At 49.2% G+C, this 17,515-nt stretch overlaps 1 protein-coding gene across 2 annotated transcripts in view; it reads right to left on the bottom strand.

The window, feature by feature from the left end:
• Nucleotides 1–3,690: 3,690 nt before the first annotated feature.
• Nucleotides 3,691–17,515, bottom strand: part of LOC121531552 (zinc finger protein aebp2-like) — a 69,842-nt gene continuing 56,017 nt past the window's right edge. For both annotated transcript variants that reach the window (XM_041836811.2, XM_041836812.2), the window contains exons 7-9: nt 5,996–6,109; nt 3,881–3,910; nt 3,691–3,776 (exon numbers count right to left, since the gene is read on the bottom strand). In XM_041836811.2, the coding sequence (XP_041692745.1) occupies nt 3,770–3,776; nt 3,881–3,910; nt 5,996–6,109 (151 nt within the window). In that variant the 3' untranslated portion in view covers nt 3,691–3,769. The remainder of the gene's footprint in view (nt 3,777–3,880; nt 3,911–5,995; nt 6,110–17,515) is intronic.

Raw genomic sequence — 17,515 nt, 5'->3', positions numbered from 1 at the left:
TAGACAGACATCCTAAGAGCGGCGGTTTCCTTCTTTAGTCCTTCATACACAGATGAACCCTACAGCTACAGAGGAATCCTAACCCTAACCCTAAAGCTACAGAGGAATCCTAACCCTACAGCTACAGAGGAATCCTAACCCTACACCTACAGAGGAATCCTAACCCTACAGCTACAGAGGAATCCTAACCCTACAGCTACAGAGGAATCCTAACCCTACAGCTACAGAGGAATCCTAACCCTACAGCTACAGAGGAATCCTAACCCTACAGCTACAGAGGAATCCTAACCCTACAGCTACAGATGAATCCTAACCCTACAGCTACAGAGGAATCCTAACCCTAACCCTACAGCTACAGATGAATCCTAACCCTACAGCTACAGAGGAATCCTAACCCTACAGTTACAGAGGAATCCTAACCCTACAGCTACAGAGGAATCCTAACCCTAACCCTACAGCTACAGAGGAATCCTAACCCTACAGCTACAGAGGAATCCTAATCCTAACCCTACAGCTACAGAGGAATCCTAACCCTACAGCTACAGAGGAATCCTAACCCTACAACTACAGAGGAATCCTAACCCTACAGCTACAGAGGAATCCTAACCCTACAGCTACAGAGGAATCCTAATCCTAACCCTACAGCTACAGAGGAATCCTAACCCTACAGCTACAGAGGAATCCTAACCCTACAGCTACAGAGGAATCCTAACCCTAAAGCTATAGAGGAATCCTAACCCTACAGCTACAGAGGAATCCTAACCCTACACCTACAGAGGAATCCTAACCCTACAGCTACAGAGGAATCCTAACCCTACAGCTACAGAGGAATCCTAACCCTAACCCTACAGCTACAGATGAATCCTAACCCTACAGCTACAGAGGAATCCTAACCCTACAGCTACAGAGGAATCCTAACCCTACAGCTACAGAGGAATCCTAACCCTACAGCTACAGAGGAATCCTAACCCTAACCCTACAGCTACAGAGGAATCCTAACCCTAACCCTACAGCTACAGAGGAATCCTAACCCTAACCCTACAGCTACAGAGGAATCCTAACCCTACAGCTACAGAGGAATCCTAACCCTAACCCTACAGCTACAGAGGAATCCTAATCCTACAGCTAAAGAGGAATCCTAACCCTACAGCTACAGAGGAATCCTAACCCTACAGCTACAGAGGAATCCTAACCCTACAGCTACAGAGGAATCCTAACCCTACAGCTACAGAGGAATCCTAACCCTAAAGCTATAGAGGAATCCTAACCCTACAGCTACAGAGGAATCCTAACCCTACAGCTACAGAGGAATCCTAACCCTACAGCTACAGAGGAAATCCTAACCCTACAGCTACAGAGGAATCCTAACCCTACAGCTACAGAGGAATCCTAACCCTACAGCTACAGAGGTATCCTAACCCTACAGCTACAGAGGAATCCTAACCCTAAAGCTACAGAGGAATCCTAACCCTACAGCTACAGAGGAATCCTAACCCTAACCCTACAGCTACAGAGGAATCCTAACCCTACAGCTACAGATGAATGCTAACCCTAAAGCTATAGAGGAATCCTAACCCTACAGCTACAGAGGAATCCTAACCCTACAGCTACAGAGGAATCCTAACCCTACAGCTATAGAGGAATCCTAACCCTACAGCTACAGAGGAATCCTAACCCTACAGCTACAGAGGAATCCTAACCCTAACCCTACAGCTACAGAGGAATCCTAACCCTACAGCTACAGATGAATCCTAACCCTAAAGCTATAGAGGAATCCTAACCCTACAGCTACAGAGGAATCCTAACCCTACAGCTACAGAGGAATCCTAACCCTACAGCTACAGAGGAATCCTAACCCTACAGCTACAGAGGAATCCTAACCCTACAGCTACAGAGGAATCCTAACCCTACAGCTACAGAGGAATCCTAACCCTACAGCTACAGAGGAATCCTAACCCTACAGCTACAGAGGAATCCTAACCCTACAGCTAAAGAGGAATCCTAACCCTACAGCTACAGAGGAATCCTAACTCTTAAGCTACAGAGGAACCCTAACCCTAACCGTACAGCTACAGAGGAATCCTAACCCTACAGCTACAGAGGAATCCTAACTCTTAAGCTACAGAGGAACCCCTAACCCTAACCCTACAGCTACAGAGGAATCCTAACCCTACAGCTAAAGAGGAATCCTAACCCTACAGCTACAGAGGAATCCTAACCCTACAGCTAAAGAGGAATCCTAACCCTACAGCTACAGAGGAATCCTAACTCTTAAGCTACAGAGGAACCCTAACCCTAACCCTACAGCTACAGAGGAATCCTAACCCTACAGCTACAGAGGAATCCTAACCCTACAGCTACAGAGGAATCCTAACCCTACAGCTACAGAGGAATCCTAACCCTACAGCTACAGAGGAATCCTAACCCTACAGCTACAGAGGAATCCTAACCCTACAGCTACAGAGGAATCCTAACCCTACAGCTAAAGAGGAATCCTAACCCTACAGCTACAGAGGAATCCTAACTCTTAAGCTACAGAGGAACCCTAACCCTAACCGTACAGCTACAGAGGAATCCTAACCCTACAGCTACAGAGGAATCCTAACTCTTAAGCTACAGAGGAACCCTAACCCTAACCCTACAGCTACAGAGGAATCCTAACCCTACAGCTAAAGAGGAATCCTAACCCTACAGCTACAGAGGAATCCTAACCCTACAGCTAAAGAGGAATCCTAACCCTACAGCTACAGAGGAATCCTAACTCTTAAGCTACAGAGGAACCCTAACCCTAACCCTACAGCTACAGAGGAATCCTAACCCTACAGCTACAGAGGAATCCTAACCCTACAGCTACAGAGGAATCCTAACCCTACAGCTACAGAGGAATCCTAACCCTACAGCTACAGAGGAATCCTAACCCTACAGCTACAGAGGAATCCTAACCCTACAGCTACAGAGGAATCCTAACCCTACAGCTACAGAGGAATCCTAACCCTAAAGCTACAGAGGAATCCTAACCCTACAGCTACAGAGGAATCCTAACCCTACAGCTACAGAGGAATCCTAACCCTAACCCTACAGCTACAGAGGAATCCTAACCCTACAGCTACAGAGGAATCCTAACCCTAACCCTACAGCTACAGAGGAATCCTAACCCTACAGCTACAGAGGAATCCTAACCCTACAGCTACAGAGGAATCCTAACCCTACAGCTACAGAGGAATCCTAACCCTACAGCTACAGAGGAATCCTAACCCTACAGCTACAGAGGAATCCTAACCCTACAGCTACAGAGGAATCCTAACCCTAACCCTACAGCTACAGAGGAATCCTAACCCTACAGCTACAGAGGAATCCTAACCCTACAGCTACAGAGGAATCCTAACCCTACAGCTACAGAGGAATCCTAACCCTAACCCTAAAGCTACAGAGGAATCCTAACCCTAACCCTAAAGCTACAGAGGAATCCTAACCCTACAGCTACAGAGGAATCCTAACCCTACAGCTACAGAGGAATCCTAACCCTACAGCTACAGAGGAATCCTAACCCTACAGCTACAGAGGAATCCTAACCCTACAGCTACAGAGGAATCCTAACCCTAAAGCTATAGAGGAATCCTAACCCTACAGATACAGAGGAATCCTAACCCTACAGCTACAGAGGAATCCTAACCCTACAGCTACAGAGGAATCCTAACCCTACAGCTACAGAGGAATCCTAACCCTACAGCTACAGAGGAATCCTAACCCTACAGCTACAGAGGAATCCTTACAGACTGGGGAAAAAGAGGAAAAATATGTGAAATTGTAAACATGACCTCTCCAGTGTGGCAGACAGTAGGGACAATGACAGGATCAGCTCTTAATATGTAACGCTTACCTCCGCTTCAGCCGCTTCTGTGGTAACGCTCTGAGGAGACATGAAAAAGAGCATGTGTGAAGAAAGGGTGTGAGTGTGTGTGCCAGTTATGTGGTGTGATGTGTGTGTGTGTGTGTGTGTGTGTGTGTGTACAGTTGTGTGTGTGTGTGTGTGTGTGTGTGTGTGTGTGTGCATGTGTGTGTGTGTGTGTGTGTGTGTACAGTTGTGTGTGTGTGTGTGTGTGTGTGTACAGTTGTGTGTGTGTGTGTGTGTACAGTTGTGTGTGTGTGTGTGTGTGTGTGTGTGTGTGTGTGTGTGTACAGTTGTGTGTGTGTGTGTGTGTGTGTGTGTGTGTGTGTGTGTGTGTGTGTGTGTGTGTGTGTGTGTGTACAGTTGTGTGTGTGTGTGTGTGTGTGTGTGTGTGTCGTGTGTGTGTGTGTGTGTGTGTACAGTTGTGTGTGTGTGTGTGTGTGTGTGTGTGCGTGTGTGTGCGTGTGTGTGTGTACAGTTGTGTGTGTGTGTGTGTGTGTGTGTGTGTGTGTGACAGTTGTGTGTGTGTGTGTGTACAGTTGTGTGTGTGTGTGTGTGTGTGTGTGTGTGTACAGTTGAGTGTGTGTGTGTGTGTGTGTGTGTGTGTGTGTGTGTGTGTGTGTGTGTGTGTGTGTGTGTGTGTGTGTGTGTGTGTGTGTGTGTGTGTGTGTGTGTGTGTGTGCGTGTGTGTGTGTACTAATGCCAGATAGTAATAGTGGCAGATAAAGACAGCATCAGACAGGGGGGGTTACCCTGGAAATAGTGGATTATAAAATCCTTGACATCCATTGGCCGTCTGTGGAGATATCCATTGGCAGGCAGTCTTTTTTTCTGTCGAGCCCCTCCCTGCCTAAAACCATCTAGCCCTGACCAGCCAGCCAGTACAGGACTGGAGCCACTAAAATCATCTAGCCCTGACCAGCCAGCCAGTACAGGACTGGAGCCACTAAAATCATCTAGCCCTGACCAGCCAGCCAGTGCAGGACTGGAGCCTCTGTTGTCATATATCTCCACTGTTATTTTAGACACATTGTTCCTCTTTCAGTATTCATTTTTAGTCTTTTTATGGCAGGTCATAAACCTAACCTGATTTTTCCATTACCTTGCCGTGTCTATGGGAGTCCAGTGCAGTGAAGGATAGCCTTGCCCTGCACAGTGCTGCAAAGATTGTAATATGGATAGCATGAGGAGGATCAAGCTGCTAGACTGTCACTCTGAGGGGCTATGGAGCCTTCAGGTCTTAGCCAAGGTTACTTGGCCATGCATTTTAATGGTGAATATTCTCCCTAGTCCTGATGACAGGGTCTAATACCCCATCTTACAGTCCTCTCAGAGGAGGTTGATGGGAGGAGCTATAGGATGAAGGGCTCATTGTAATGGCTGGAATGGAATAAATGGAACAGAGTCAAAACGCATTACACATACGGAAACCGCATGTTCCATTGATTCCATTCCAGCCATTGCAATGAGCCCATCCTCCTATGGCTCCTCCCACCAGCCCCTCTGATTCCTCTCCAGCTTTAACGTTTGAGTCATTTTAGCTGCAGCCACTAGGGTCAGAGCAGGTTGGGGCCTCTTCACATACAGAGAACACACATCTATCTCACACGGGAAATGGCAGCTTCAGAACCGCTCCTCTTTTTTCTTGTTGAGTAGTGTGCCATTTCAGTGTTTCTTCCTGACCTGGGTTTCTAGAGGGAAGTCAAGGGATGTCGCCACCTGGTGGGGAGAAGGACTGTGCAGAGAGATGGCACAGAGCAGGGACGGGGCTTTTTATAGCCACTCAGAGCTTATAGTTGTGGCGGTTACGTACTTTACTGTGGTCCAGATTTGATTGTGACCACAACTCATTGATTAAGATAGATCTAGAGAGAGAAGATAGATCTAGTCAGAGAAGATAGATCTAGACAGAGAAGATAGATCTAGACAGAGAAGATAGATCTAGACGGAGAAGATAGATCTAGACGGAGAAGATAGATCTAGAGAGTGTGTGTCATCCCATGCTTTTCCTGTAAACTGGTGATTCAGTCACACACAAACACGCACACATGGAAACACACACACGCACACAACAAACACACACACACAACACACACACACACTGACCTGTAGATGTTGGGGTCTAGCAGCATGGCACTGTCCTGCGGTAGCTGGGATAAGTGCACCACTTTAGTGTTCAGCTGAGAACGCTCCGTCTCGTTCACCCACACATCAGGCAGGCTGCAGGACGACACACGTGCACGCACCACACACACAAACACACGTGCACGCACCACACACACACACACACACGCACAGAGAAAAACACAGAACATGTGGTCAGAGGATGGGCTTTGTCAGAGCAATTGGTCAGAGAAAAAGAGAGAGAGAGAGAGAGAGAGAGAGAGAGAGAGAGAGAGAGAGAGAGAGAGAGAGAGAGAGAGAGAGAGAGAGAGAGACAGAGAGAGAGACAGAGAGAGAGAGAGAGAGAGAGAGAGAGAGAGAGACAGACAGAGAGACAGAGAGAGACAGACAGACAGACAGACAGACAGACAGACAGACAGACAGAGAGAGAGAGAGAGAGAGAGAGAGAGAGAGAGAGAGAGAGAGAGAGAGACAGAGAGAGAGACAGAGAGAGAGAGAGAGAGAGAGAGAGAGAGAGAGAGAGAGACAGACAGACAGACAGACAGACAGACAGACAGAGAGAGAGAGAGAGAGAGACAGAGAGAGAGAGAGAGAGAGAGAGAGAGAGAGAGAGAGAGAGAGAGAGAGAGAGAGAGAGATGTGGGGCGAGGGAGAGATGGACAAAGAGTCTCATTGAGCCAGCAGCACATGTTAACACCTTCCTCTGAACATCGAGTACATTTCCAGAAGTAGCACAGCCTTGACCACGGGGAGGTAACCTCTCACTGACCTCTCACTGACTGATGTGTGTGAGAGTGTAATCCATAGCTAACATAGGGTCACTGGACAAGGTGGACCTTTCCCTCTTAATACACACATTGATCAAGGTCAACTCTATACACCATGCTAGTTGGCATGCTCTACAAAAGTAAAGAGGCAAAGAATACCAGGGTCAATGAGAGACAAACAGACAGACAGACAGACAGACAGATAGAGAGACAGCCAGACAGAGACACAGAGAGAGAGAGAGAGAGAGAGAGAGAGAGAGAGAGAGAGAGACAGACAGACAGACAGACAGACAGAGACACAGAGAGAGAGAGAGAGAGAGAGAGAGAGACAGACACTGTGTTCCCATCCTCACACCTTTCCATCGACACAGAGCTCTTAAGTGAAACTAACTAAGGACTCTGAGCCTCTAAATCAACTCCAGTCTCTCCATCTCTTGCCAAAGACAGACTAGAGAGGTAGGCTGTTTTGGGGTGAAGGGGTACACCACACCCCTAGAGCAGCGCTGCACCAGACTGTACCCACAGTGAGATCACACTGCAACAAAGCGAGTGTGTGAGTGAGCCGTGGAGGAGAGAGGAGAGGGGGACAAGAGTAGAGGAGAAGTAGAGGAGTGGCAGAAAACTGAAACAAAGAGCTCTGCGAGTCGGCTGCACCCCTCCCTCCCTCCCTCCCCCCTCCCTCCCTCCACCCCCTGCATTCCCCACCGTCACCACGTGCGTCATCACAGGAGCCCCCAGAGATACCCAGTCTCTTACCCCCCACACACACACACGCACACACACACACACACACACACTGGCCCACGCACAATGCACACACACACACTCTCTCTCAGCAGGCGGCAGCCAGCCAAATCACTCACGCCTAGTCAGCCCGTTCAGTGGGAATACACAGGTAGCGATTGACACGCTGCTGTACATTTACTGCTGTATGCATACCTCTCCCCTCCTCTCTCCTCCCCCCTCCCCTCTCTCAGATGGAGAACAAAAGGAGCAGAGAGAGAGAGAAAGAAAGAGAGAAAGAGAGGGGAGCGAAAAATAAAGTCAGTTTTTGAGAAACTTAATGAATAGCTATGTGTACATTACTACAGATGTGAACTAGGGGTACAAAATTAAATAAATGAAAAAAATCCCTAAACAAAAATCATGTGATTTTTTCGTCACAAATGTAAATCACAGTGCAGCTATCACAAAACTACCACTAACAGGCCCATATCATCATCATAGGTCTACCTAACACAACAATGCTGGAACGTTAGCAAGAAGGGATACACGGCATCTTTCAAATTATTCGCCACAGATTTAAAGCACTCCGCATGTCATCGTCGTTAACAATTTTTTTTAAATCATAATAAAGTGCTGATTACAGAAATGATTGCAGTTGATATGCAGCCATTGTCAATGGCCTACTTATGTTGCGAGGTAATTTGCTAAATGAAGGACTGCAAGCGCTATTTGAGCAGGGACTCCTGCTCCTGAAATAGGTGTATCTTTCTCATCAATATCACTGTTCAACGTTTACTCCTGTTTCAACAGGGTGTTATTCCCTTTACAACGGGAGTTGAGACACACAGTTAACATCATTAGAAAGCTACAATACTTCCTTTTTTTTAACATTTACATCATTTAGCAGACGCTCTTATCCAGAGCGACTTACAAATTGGTGCATTCAACTTATGATAGCCAGTGGGACAACCACTTTTTTTATGGGGTGGTTATGGGGGCGTTTTCTTTTGCCCTGTGTTTGATTAGTGAGCTTAAGCTTGGTGGGCCTTTGTTAAACATGAAACTAAGTAGGCCCCTTGGCTAATGAACACGCAATTTGACTTCATCAAAACAATGTTTTGTTGCATATTTCAGTCTGGAACCTGCCCAGGTTAAAGGGGGGGGTTGTAACCTATTCTAAATGGCACACGATAGCAGTTTGCAAAAAAAAAAAAGCCTAAAATAGATGATGCGCATTTCCAAGCTGCGGCTCGTGGTTGGAACACATATTTCCCTCCTTTAAATCAACCAGGCCATTTTGAATTCGTGATAAAACGGTTGTAATCTGGAAAGGAATGTAGCTTGTCTACAGTTTCGTTTGTGCATCCCGTCAGTTAGATACGTTTTTATTCAGCAGGCAGTCATTTCTGTAGGTCTAATGGGAGGTGTGGTCAGATCAACATTTAGTGAGAGACACGTAACGGAGGGAAAAGAGAACGTAGGGAGAAGAACTGATCACTTGGCTAGGTTTATTTTAGGTTGTAAGTCACTAATATGCATAACCAATGGTAGGAACACTGGAGTCAACGTGAATTAACGGTTGTCTTCGGGACAACATTTCACCTGCCTGAAGCAAATTCCAGATGCCGGCTACGGCAGGGGTATTCAACCGGGGGTCCGAGGTACCATAGGGGGTTTGCGAAAATATATATACACTACCGCAATTTTTTTGTCCATTAAAATAACATCAAATTGATCAGAAATACATTATAGACATTGTTAATGTTGTAAATGGCTATTGTAGCTGGAAACAGCTGATTTTTAATGGAATATCTACATACGCGTACAGAGGCCCATTATCAGCAACCATCAGTCCTGTGTTCCAATGGCACGTTGTGTTTGCTAATCCAAGTTTATCATTTTAAAAGGCTAATTGATCATTAGAAAACCCTTTTGCAATTATGCTAGCACAGCTGAAAACTGTTGTGCTGATTAAAGAGGCAATAAAACTGGCCTTCTTGAGGCTAGTTGAGTATCTGGAGCATCAGCAATTGTGGGTTCGATTACAGGCTCAAAATGGCCAGAAACAAATAACTTTCTTCTGAAACTCGTCAGTCTATTCTTGTTCTGAGAAATGAAGGCTATTCCATGCGAGAAATTGCCAAGAAACTGAAGATCTCGTACAACGCTGTGTACTACTCCCTTCACAGAACAGTGCAAACTGGCTCTAACCAGAATAGAAAGAGGAGTGGGAGGCCCCGGTGCACAACTGAGCAAGAGGACAAATACATTAGTGTCTAGTTTAAGAAACAGACGCCTCATAGGTCCTCAACTGGCAGCTTCATTAAATAGTACCCGCAACACCAGTCTCAACGTCAATGGTGAAGAGGCGACTCCGGGATGCTGAACTTCTAGGCAGAGTTGCAAAGAAAAAGCCATATCTCAGAAGAAAAGATGGGCAGTCTGAGATATGGCTTTTTATTTTTCAAAAAGAAAAAAACGATTAACCAAATCTATTCATTTTAAAATGTTGATTACTTCTCCTTGTCATTATCATTCACCTGAAGATAAGACAATAAGTATTTTGTTTTTTCTTCTTCTAACGTATGATGGGGGTCCCTGGGTTGTCGGTTTGCCAGGCAGGGGGTCCCTGGGTTGTCGGTTTGCCAGGCAGGGGGTCCCTGGGTTGTCGGTTTGCCAGGCAGGGGGTCCCTGGGTTGTCGGTTTGCCAGGCAGGGGGTCCCTGGGCAAGAAAAAGGTTGAGGACCCCTGGCCTACTGTATGATTGTGGTAAAACCTCATTACCCCCTAGCGGTCACAACACACAATAAGATTTGACGTTTTAACGGAAAACCGAGAGAAAAAAAAAAAAGCATGTCACATCCCTAATGTCAACCAGGGCTTTGACTGAGAAGGGGGAATGGTGTCCTAAGCCAAAAGCACCCTCCTCACACACACTCCCAAACCCAACCCCCCTTTCCCTGTCCTCTTGCCAATAAAACCCAACCCCCCTTTCCCTGTCCTCTTGCCAATAAAACCCAACCCCCCTTTCCCTGTCCTCTTGCCAATAAAACCCACACCCTCTTCACTGAGGTAGAAATGGACTTGGGCCCATTGAATCCTTTGCTACTGTATCTGAACTCAAATACAAACACCCACCTAGTGTTGTCACGACACCAGAATTTAGACTTCGATACTGATACCAGGCTTAGTACCACAATACTCGATACCGTCACGATACCACTGCAAAAAAAAAGAAGGCATATTAGCCAAAGCCACAGAATGGCACTTGATCCAGACAGATAAAACGCAGCTGCTGCTCCGTTCAATCGTCGAGCATCTTTTGAGTTACAATATCATTACATTAGCTTTTTAGCTTCTTCAGAGACAGCCATGTGTGCATTAATGAATAAATTATACAATCATACAATCAATTTGACTTTGTTTTTTACCAATCTAACTACATAATGGTAATAATTTATTTGACTAGTAAATTTGACTATCGATAAACTGGGTAAATCAAGGTCTATCCACAATACAGGTGAAGGCATATTCAATAGGAGTCTGTGCATGCATTGAGTTATTGAGCTTGTTTTGGCTTGTTTAAAATGTCAGCACTCCTTAACCTGTAATGACATCGATCTTGACTCACGAGGCCGTCAGTTTGCTGAGGCAATAGATAATCTTTGAGAGAGATGTGAGAGAGAGAGAGACCGAATAAGTGAATGAATAAAGTTTTTGGTGGCAATCAGCTTTGAAATCAGCATATTTTGCGTTATGGTTTATATATTATTACAAACAAAGTACCTGTGTAGTGAATTGATGTTAGCTTCAGCTGTAAGCTAGCAAGGAAAGTTAGCCTACAAAGCTGGAAGCTACCGGAATCTTATTCCATTGTAAAGTGTTCTAGCCTGTATGGCTTTTTTCTTTGCGAACAGTAATTACCAGTATCAACATTTCTACATGCCGTGTCGCATTATTCAAGTGTGTTAACTTCTGTGCAGCGTGACTGGGGAGCCAACATGTTGCAGACCAGACTCCCAGTGCAGGCTAGCAGTGAGTTAGTGGAGCAGGTAGGGTGGGGAGCCAACATGTTGAAGACCAGACTCCCAGTGCAGGCTAGCAGTGAGTTAGTGGAGCAGGTAGGGTGGGGAGCCAACATGATGAAGACCAGACTCCCAGTGCAGGCTAGCAGTGAGTTAGTGGAGCAGGTAGGGTGGGGAGCCAACATGTTGCAGACCAGACTCCCAGTGCAGGCTAGCAGTGAGTTAGTGGAGCAGGTAGGGTGGGGAGCTAACATGATGCAGACCAGACTCCCAGTGCAGGCTAGCAGTGAGTTAGTGGAGCAGGTAGGGTGGGGAGCTAACATGTTGCAGACCAGACTCCCAGTGCAGGCTAGCAGTGAGTTAGTGGAGCAGGTAGGGTGGGGAGCTAACATGATGCAGACCAGACTCCCAGTGCAGGCTAGCAGTGAGTTAGTGGAGCAGGTAGGGTGGGGAGCTAACATGATGCAGACCAGACTCCCAGTGCAGGCTAGCAGTGAGTTAGTGGAGCAGGTAGGGTGGGGAGCTAACATGATGCAGACCAGACTCCCAGTGCAGGCTAGCAGTGAGTTAGTGGAGCAGGTAGGGTGGGGAGCTAACATGTTGCAGACCAGACTCCCAGTGCAGGCTAGCAGTGAGTTAGTGGAGCAGGTAGGGTGGGGAGCTAACATGTTGCAGACCAGACTCCCAGTGCAGGCTAGCAGTGAGTTAGTGGAGCAGGTAGGGTGGGGAGCTAACATGATGCAGACCAGACTCCCAGTGCAGGCTAGCAGTGAGTTAGTGGAGCAGGTAGGGTGGGGAGTTAACATGTTGCAGACCAGACTCCCAGTGCAGGCTAGCAGTGAGTTAGTGGAGCAGGTAGGGTGGGGAGCTAACATGATGCAGACCAGACTCCCAGTGCAGGCTAGCAGTGAGTTAGTGGAGCAGGTAGGGTGGGGAGCTAACATGTTGCAGACCAGACTCCCAGTGCAGGCTAGCAGTGAGTTAGTGGAGCAGGTAGGGTGGGGAGCCAACATGTTGCAGACCAGACTCCCAGTGCAGGCTAGCAGTGAGTTAGTGGAGCAGGTAGGGTGGGGAGCCAACATGATGCAGACCAGACTCCCAGTGCAGGCTAGCAGTGAGTTAGTGGAGCAGGTAGGGTGGGGAGCTAACATGTTGCAGACCAGACTCCCAGTGCAGGCTAGCAGTGAGTTAGTGGAGCAGGTAGGGTGGGGAGCTAACATGTTGCAGACCAGACTCCCAGTGCAGGCTAGCAGTGAGTTAGTGGAGCAGGTAGGGTGGGGAGCTAACATGATGCAGACCAGACTCCCAGTGCAGGCTAGCAGTGAGTTAGTGGAGCAGGTAGGGTGGGGGAGTTAACATGTTGCAGACCAGACTCCCAGTGCAGGCTAGCAGTGAGTTAGTGGAGCAGGTAGGGTGGGGAGCTAACATGATGCAGACCAGACTCCCAGTGCAGGCTAGCAGTGAGTTAGTGGAGCAGGTAGGGTGGGGAGCTAACATGTTGCAGACCAGACTCCCAGTGCAGGCTAGCAGTGAGTTAGTGGAGCAGGTAGGGTGGGGAGCTAACATGATGCAGACCAGACTCCCAGTGCAGGCTAGCAGTGAGTTAGTGGAGCAGGTAGGGTGGGGAGCTAACATGATGAAGACCAGACTCCCAGTGCAGGCTAGCAGTGAGTTAGTGGAGCAGGTAGGGTGGGGAGCTAACATGTTGCAGACCAGACTCCCAGTGCAGGCTAGCAGTGAGTTAGTGGAGCAGGTAGGGTGGGGAGCCAACATGATGAAGACCAGACTCCCAGTGCAGGCTAGCAGTGAGTTAGTGGAGCAGGTAGGGTGGGGAGTTAACATGTTGCAGACCAGACTCCCAGTGCAGGCTAGCAGTGAGTTAGTGGAGCAGGTAGGGTGGGGAGCTAACATGATGCAGACCAGACTCCCAGTGCAGGCTAGCAGTGAGTTAGTGGAGCAGGTAGGGTGGGGAGCTAACATGATGAAGACCAGACTCCCAGTGCAGGCTAGCAGTGAGTTAGTGGAGCAGGTAGGGTGGGGAGCCAACATGATGAAGACCAGACTCCCAGTGCAGGCTAGCAGTGAGTTAGTGGAGCAGGTAGGGTGGGGAGTTAACATGTTGCAGACCAGACTCCCAGTGCAGGCTAGCAGTGAGTTAGTGGAGCAGGTAGGGTGGGGGAGCTAACATGATGCAGACCAGACTCCCAGTGCAGGCTAGCAGTGAGTTAGTGGAGCAGGTAGGGTGGGGAGCCAACATGATGAAGACCAGACTCCCAGTGCAGGCTAGCAGTGAGTTAGTGGAGCAGGTAGGGTGGGGAGCTAACATGTTGCAGACCAGACTCCCAGTGCAGGCTAGCAGTGAGTTAGTGGAGCAGGTAGGGTGGGGAGCCAACATGTTGCAGACCAGACTCCCAGTGCAGGCTAGCAGTGAGTTAGTGGAGCAGGTAGGGTGGGGAGCCAACATGTTGCAGACCAGACTCCCAGTGCAGGCTAGCAGTGAGTTAGTGGAGCAGGTAGGGTGGGGAGCTAACATGTTGCAGACCAGACTCCCAGTGCAGGCTAGCAGTGAGTTAGTGGAGCAGGTAGGGTGGGGAGCTAACATGTTGCAGACCAGACTCCCAGTGCAGGCTAGCAGTGAGTTAGTGGAGCAGGTAGGGTGGGGAGCCAACATGATGAAGACCAGACTCCCAGTGCAGGCTAGCAGTGAGTTAGTGGAGCAGGTAGGGTGGGGAGCTAACATGTTGCAGACCAGACTCCCAGTGCAGGCTAGCAGTGAGTTAGTGGAGCAGGTAGGGTGGGGAGCCAACATGTTGCAGACCAGACTCCCAGTACAGGCTAGCAGTGAGTTAGTGGAGCAGGTAGGGTGGGGAGCCAACATGATGAAGACCAGACTCCCAGTGCAGGCTAGCAGTGAGTTAGTGGAGCAGGTAGGGTGGGGAGCTAACATGTTGCAGACCAGACTCCCAGTGCAGGCTAGCAGTGAGTTAGTGGAGCAGGTAGGGTGGGGAGCTAACATGTTGCAGACCAGACTCCCAGTGCAGGCTAGTAGTGAGTTAGTGGAGCAGGTAGGGTGGGGAGCCAACATGTTGCAGACCAGACTCCCAGTGCAGGCTAGCAGTGAGTTAGTGGAGCAGGTAGGGTGGGGAGCCAACATGTTGCAGACCAGACTCCCAGTGCAGGCTAGCAGTGAGTTAGTGGAGCAGGTAGGGTGGGGAGCTAACATGTTGCAGACCAGACTCCCAGTGCAGGCTAGCAGTGAGTTAGTGGAGCAGGTAGGGTGGGGAGCTAACATGTTGCAGACCAGACTCCCAGTGCAGGCTAGCAGTGAGTTAGTGGAGCAGGTAGGGTGGGGAGCCAACATGATGAAGACCAGACTCCCAGTGCAGGCTAGCAGTGAGTTAGTGGAGCAGGTAGGGTGGGGAGCTAACATGTTGCAGACCAGACTCCCAGTGCAGGCTAGCAGTGAGTTAGTGGAGCAGGTAGGGTGGGGAGCTAACATGTTGCAGACCAGACTCCCAGTGCAGGCTAGCAGTGAGTTAGTGGAGCAGGTAGGGTGGGGAGCTAACATGTTGCAGACCAGACTCCCAGTGCAGGCTAGCAGTGAGTTAGTGGAGCAGGTAGGGTGGGGAGCTAACATGTTGCAGACCAGACTCCCAGTGCAGGCTAGCAGTGAGTTAGTGGAGCAGGTAGGGTGGGGAGCTAACATGTTGCAGACCAGACTCCCAGTGCAGGCTAGCAGTGAGTTAGTGGAGCAGGTAGGGTGGGGAGCTAACATGATGCAGACCAGACTCCCAGTGCAGGCTAGCAGTGAGTTAGTGGAGCAGGTAGGGTGGGGAGCTAACATGTTGCAGACCAGACTCCCAGTGCAGGCTAGCAGTGAGTTAGTGGAGCAGGTAGGGTGGGGAGTTAACATGTTGCAGACCAGACTCCCAGTGCAGGCTAGCAGTGAGTTAGTGGAGCAGGTAGGGTGGGGAGCTAACATGTTGCAGACCAGACTCCCAGTGCAGGCTAGCAGTGAGTTAGTGGAGCAGGTAGGGTGGGGAGCTAACATGATGCAGACCAGACTCCCAGTGCAGGCTAGCAGTGAGTTAGTGGAGCAGGTAGGGTGGGGAGCTAACATGTTGCAGACCAGACTCCCAGTGCAGGCTAGCAGTGAGTTAGTGGAGCAGGTAGGGTGGGGAGTTAACATGTTGCAGACCAGACTCCCAGTGCAGGCTAGCAGTGAGTTAGTGGAGCAGGTAGGGTGGGGAGCTAACATGATGCAGACCAGACTCCCAGTGCAGGCTAGCAGTGAGTTAGTGGAGCAGGTAGGGTGCACTATAATAAGGGGTTGGCTGGGCTGATAGACAGGCTTGATCAGTTGATCAGACAGGCTTTCATGTTCACCACTTCCATGTATTGCTCCTGAACCCAAACACTACACGACCAACCAGTACACTCTACTGCAACACAACCAAGGATTTGGGGAGGCTGAGCGGGCTTCTACCCTGGCCTCTGTGAAGGCCTTTAGTCAGTGAATGTTGCCTCTGAGATCTTCAAGACAAACAGAGAAGCCATCTCCGTGACAACCAGTGCTTTGCACTGCTCCTGAAGCCAAATAATACACATCTGGCTTTTACTAAGTGAATCGTACCTCGCTGGTGGTGAGATCTTGGAGACAGAGATGGCTCCTCTCTCTGTGGGATGCTGGCCCCCAGAACTACTCTGCTGTGAGATGCCGGCCCCCAGAACTACTCTGCTGTGGGATGCTGGCCCCCAGAACTACTCTGCTGTGAGATGCTGGCCCCCAGAACTACTCTGCTGTAGGATGATGGCCCCCAGAACTACTCTGCTGTGGGATGCTGGCCCCCAGAACTACTCTGCTGTGGGATGCTGGCCCCCAGAACTACTCTGCTGTGGGATGCTGGCCCCCAGAACTACTCTGCTGTGGGATGCTGGCCCCCAGAACTACTCTGCTGTGGGATGCTGGCCCCAGAACTACTCTGCTGTGGGATGCTGGCCCCCAGAACTACTCTGCTGTGGGATGCTGGCCCCCAGAACTACTCTGCTGTGGGATGCTGGCCCCCAGAACTACTCTGCTGTGGGATGATGGCCCCCAGAACTACTCTGCTGTTGGATGCTGGCCCCCAGAACTACTCTGCTGTGGGATGCTGGCCCCCAGAACTACTCTGCTGTGGGATGCTGGCCCCCAGAACTACTCTGCTGTGGGATGCTGGCCACCAGAACTACTCTGCTGTGGGATGCTGGCCCCCAGAACTACTCTGCTGTGGGATGCTGGCCCCCAGAACTACTCTGCTGTGGGATGATGGCCCCCAGAACTACTCTGCTGTGGGATGCTGGCCCCCAGAACTACTCTGCTGTGGGATGCCCGTCTACTTGATGTATTAGCTCATCACGGCTACAACATAGTCACTGTGGTAGGTTTAAACTACAGCGGCCCTTGAGTCTGTGTGTGCGTGTGCGTGTGTGTGTGTGTGTGTGTGTGTGTGTGTGTGTGTGTGTGTGTGTGTGTGTGTGTGTGTGTTTGTGTGTGTGTGTGTGTGTGTGTCTGTGTGTGTTTGTGTGTGTGCTGTCGTGTGTGTGTGTGTGTGTGTGTGTGTGTGTGTGTGTGTGTGTGTGTGTGTGTGTGTGTGTGTGTGTGTGTGTGTTCCAGTGTTTACTACATGCGTAGTGCTCGCCAGGCCATATTTCATCACTTGGTCTGCCGTGTGTGTGGACATTGCTCAGCAATAACCCTAACACACAGGCTGTTGAGAGGGACTGGTTATTTTCATCTCTCTGTGTGTGTGTCTCGCTCTCTGGCAGTCTCGCCTCTTCAAACCTCTCTCTCTATCCTCTCAATCTCACTTTTCTATCTCTCTCTCCAAGACCCTTCTTTTCCACCATTAAAGGCAATTGTTGCAACTCGCTGGTGCTACATCTTAAAGGAAAAATCCACCCAGAACCACATACAGTGCCTTGCAAAAGTATTCATCCCCCTTGGC

This window comes from Coregonus clupeaformis, chromosome 19, assembly GCF_020615455.1.
Source record: "Coregonus clupeaformis isolate EN_2021a chromosome 19, ASM2061545v1, whole genome shotgun sequence".
Lineage (NCBI taxonomy): Eukaryota > Metazoa > Chordata > Actinopteri > Salmoniformes > Salmonidae > Coregonus > Coregonus clupeaformis.
Note: the sequence above shows the minus strand (reverse complement) of the source record. Positions and strands in the feature narration are given on the sequence as shown.